Source organism: Primulina eburnea, chromosome 9 (assembly GCF_022965805.1).
Source record: "Primulina eburnea isolate SZY01 chromosome 9, ASM2296580v1, whole genome shotgun sequence".
NCBI classification, from domain to species: domain Eukaryota; kingdom Viridiplantae; phylum Streptophyta; class Magnoliopsida; order Lamiales; family Gesneriaceae; genus Primulina; species Primulina eburnea.
Window position 1 is genome coordinate 7,446,830 of NC_133109.1, and position 4,274 is coordinate 7,451,103.

The 4,274-nt window shown below is 33.5% G+C and overlaps 1 protein-coding gene across 1 annotated transcript; it reads right to left on the reverse strand.

The window, feature by feature from the left end:
- Nucleotides 1-1,483: 1,483 nt before the first annotated feature.
- Nucleotides 1,484-1,945, reverse strand: LOC140840705 (uncharacterized). Its single transcript, XM_073207878.1, has one exon. The coding sequence runs from the start codon at nucleotides 1,943-1,945 to the stop codon at nucleotides 1,484-1,486; it is 462 nt and encodes a 153-aa protein (XP_073063979.1).
- Nucleotides 1,946-4,274: the final 2,329 nt, after the last annotated feature.

Below are 4,274 nucleotides of genomic sequence, written 5' to 3' on the forward strand. Positions count from 1 at the left end.
TTGAGCAGTCCAACGAAAAACAGCATAACTCACTCAATTTTTATCCAAATATTTCGAATTTACTGTCAAATCGAAGGTATCAAAAATGTATACAATTTTCACGTTGAAAGATTTCTCAGAATCACGACCGAAAAATCGCAGTATTTAAAAAGACAGTAAAAATGAGTTTCAGATCTAAAATTATTTCAAAACTGATCCAAACCAATTCCCGCTCAAACGACGAACGTCACACATGAATTTTTACGCATAAAAATAACCCAACACATAATATGACGAGATCGATGCAGAAATAACAGAATATACGTGCTTTTTGATAATTAAAATTCCGAAACGGCGATACCGACGCGGGAACATAGCGAGGCTTGATCCGAGACGACCGTGGCACTAAAATTCTTGAAGAAAACGAACGAAAATCCGCTAGGAGTTATAGAGGGAAGGGGCGGCTGTACTCTAGGCTAAGAACCCTAAACTTTCTCCTCTCAAAAATAATAAAAACTGAATGAAATATGTGTATGTATTTGGTCGGCTCTAGGTGTGTGTAAAAGCGTGTAAAGCATGTAGTGTGTGTGTGTAGCGTGAGTTGGGTAGTCAAACTAGGGAAAATTATTGCTTAATACGATAATTAACATGCTAATTAAAAAGGTTGACTCAATTAACAATTAATTAAAAATATTACCCTTACTCATCTTTAAGTAAAAATCCCCTAGTAAAAAAAAATAAAGTGCACACTAGCAAAACTTTAAAAGTTTTAAAAATGTTAAATCACTAAGTAAATAACTTAGTCTTTAAAATACCAAACTCTTAAAATTACTAACTAAATTATTCAGGCATAAAAAAATGCTAATACAAAATAAATCATTAAATTGCCCCATTCTTGACTAAAAATAAAATACCGCATTAAAATTGCCAAAATCGTCACCGGGTCTTTTCCTCAATTCGGTCTCGAATAATCGCCTGAAACATGAAACTCGAAGAGCATTTTAACGTCCATCGCATAAACATAAATAATTTAACATAATGCATTTTCGTAAATCATGCACTGCTGAAATCAACATAAAATTAATTAAAGATTTAATAAATAAATAAATGCATGGGTTATACATGTACTGAATTTGGGCACAACAGTCCTTATTCGGCTTAGGACAGTCAACGATGAAATGTCATGTCTTGTCATAGTTGTAGCAAGAATTTGGCTCTTCCTTTGAGTTGTTTTTCTGATATTGTCTTTGGAAAGAACATTGATTTCTTCTCATGAATTTTCCAAATTTCTTAACAACTAATGACATGGTGTCATTACTCAATTGTTCTGCAGTCTTCTCAATTGAACCAGTTGGTTCCAGTTTGACGGGACTTAGAGCAGCTGTAACTGATGGAGCTGAAGGTTTTCCATCTCTCGTTTGCAGTTTGAACTCATAGGCTTTGAGATCAGCAAATAATTCATGTAATTCTACCTTGTTCAGGTCTTTTGATTATCTCATAGCCATCACTTGACATGCCATTCTTTGAGAAGACCTCGAACCACCTTCAACGCAACTTCTTTGTTTGAATACACTTTCCCAAGTGCATTCAGTTCATTGATAATTCTGCTGACTCGTTCGTCGTATTCATTCATTGACTCTACAATCTTCATCTTGATGTTATCAAACTTCTGTACAGCGATTGAGAGTTTGTTCTCCTTTGTTTGGTCGTTTCCTTCGCATAGCTGGATCAGTTTTTCCCAGATTTCTTTTGTTTTTCTGCACATCTTGATCTTACTGAATGTAATCTTGTCCAAAGTTTTGTACAGAATATCTTTAGTCACATTATCCAGGTTGTCATTCCTCTTGTCTTCAGTTGTCAACTCTTCACGTGGTTTTTCGATGCAATAGGGTGCTCCATCAGTTATGGCAATAACATTATTTGCCTTTAATATTTTTATCGGTCCGTCATTTATGACGTACCACATATCATCATCATGTGCAGCTAAATGAGCCTACATTGTGATCTTCCAATCGTCATGTTTTTCTCTTGAAAACTTTGGGATCTTATTGAAAGACGACATGGTAATCAAATTTATAGATAGAGAGTATTTATGAACAAGATCGACACTGCTCTGATACCACTTGTTAGGATCGACTGGGTGAGTGAAAGTGTTTAGAAGGGGAGTTGAATAAACACTTCAGGATTTTCAAATCTTTTCGATGGGGTGAATCAGTTTAGTGATAAAATGAATTCAAGAATCTTGTTGTCAATGTCAATCAGTTAACTTAATAAAGTGCGTAAATAAACTGAATGAAAGATTGAATACTTGAGGAATAAAGAACAATGATTTATGGATGTTCGGAGACTTCAAATGCTCCTATGTCACCCCTTCTATCTCAAGGATATGATTTCACTAAAAGACTTTGATTAATTACAGAAGTTGTAATAACCCACTTCAGTTTGGTTTTAGACACTGCCAAACTGAAATTCTTAGCATTTTTATAATTTGATTAGTACGCAACTAATATACTTTTCTAAGCACAACTGATCTAAAAAGATCGAATATAACAAAGATAAGTGCTAGTGCTCAAAATATAGCCTGAAAGCTATGAGTATATATCTGATAAGCGTGAGCTATTTTGCAACTGATTCACAGAATGATTTGATTGATTGTTCAAAGTTCACTAACTTGTTAACTTCTTCTCAGCTGAACTTCACGACTATTTATAGGCTTTGCTCTCCAACGATAATATTGAATGCATTCAGATGACACATATCTGTTGATTTGTCCAGTCTAGACATGTCATCATTCTTTTGACAATAGTACACTGTGTCATTATGATATGCAGGGCTTCCACTACAAGTTTCAGTCTACTTTTGTACAAATTTTCGGTTGTTGGCTATGCTCTTAACTGATGACGTGTCAAGCTAATTTATCAGTTGACTCTATAGCCGATTAGATGAATTATCTGTGTAACTGATCAATCTTAACTGATCGTTTAGTTAACTACACAGATTTAGTTAGCTTCGATCAATTCAGTTGCCTTCTATTATTTAGTGCATTAATTATCACTTCAGGAAACTTCCATTTGAGTGATTTCAGTTCAGTTACGTTCAGTTGAGTCGACCAGTTCTGCAATCTTCACATGCTTAATTTGTCAAATTCCGAAATTCTAATTCCAACATAATAAACATTACTAAATATTTAATTCTAGATGTTTTGATAATATTTTTTGGGAATATGATTTTGTAGCTAAAACTACTAGTTAATATTTAATTAATATATTATAAATTTACTAATTAAATAATTGTGACATCATCATAATCCCAATTTAGGATGAAGTATCGTCGATGTGATGAAAGTAAAAATCTCGTTATTATGATGCCGAGTAAAATTTCAAAGATAATTTTTTTTTCACTAATTCATTTTTTATTGTTGTCTATTTTATAATTCCTTCACTAAATTATGTCATTGCACTCTCCTCACAAACTAACAATCAAACTAACTTCCACAAATTATAAATATGAAATATACTTATAAACACATTTATATACCATCAATGATTAAAGGATATCTAAATGTGTGTTCACAGGTCATGTTATCCGAAATAATATTTTTTTCTTATACATATTTGCTCTAACTAGCCTCATTCTGTGCATAAAATCGTCTGGTAGCTTCACCTTATGATCTCTTTTGTATCACCGATAGTGCATGTAAAAGCTGATAAGTTATGGTTAACTTATATTATGGTCCCTTTAACATATATATCCCGATAAAATCTGCAATCATTGACATGTCGAGAGTTGTATATGAATTGGATAACTATGTGATTTGTCGTCGAGTAATTATAGTAATACTGTATGTGCAACTAAGAAAACACTTTTTCATAGCGCACATGACTTACTCTTATCAGAGATTCCTTATACTATTTACTGATCACATCACATAGAATATCCATACCCATAGGTGAGCGGTGAATCTTCGACTTCAAAGCATCGGCTCCTACGTATGTCGGAACTACACCCAACATCGCCACATTATGACCCTTGTGAAGTTGGTAAACGAATCAAAGTACAACACTAGTATGTAGAACATCTATGTTGTCCTAGGTCATAAGACTCATGATGTATAACCACAACCACAGATTAATTAACTCGATAAATGATAAAAACTTATTAAGTCCGAGGGAGTATTTTTCAGCACAATCATCATATGATGACTCATCTTTATGTTTAGACATCTCTGGGCTCATACCAGTGAAACGAGTTGTTAACATCACATATGTTAATATTGAACTCGAGCAACATTTATC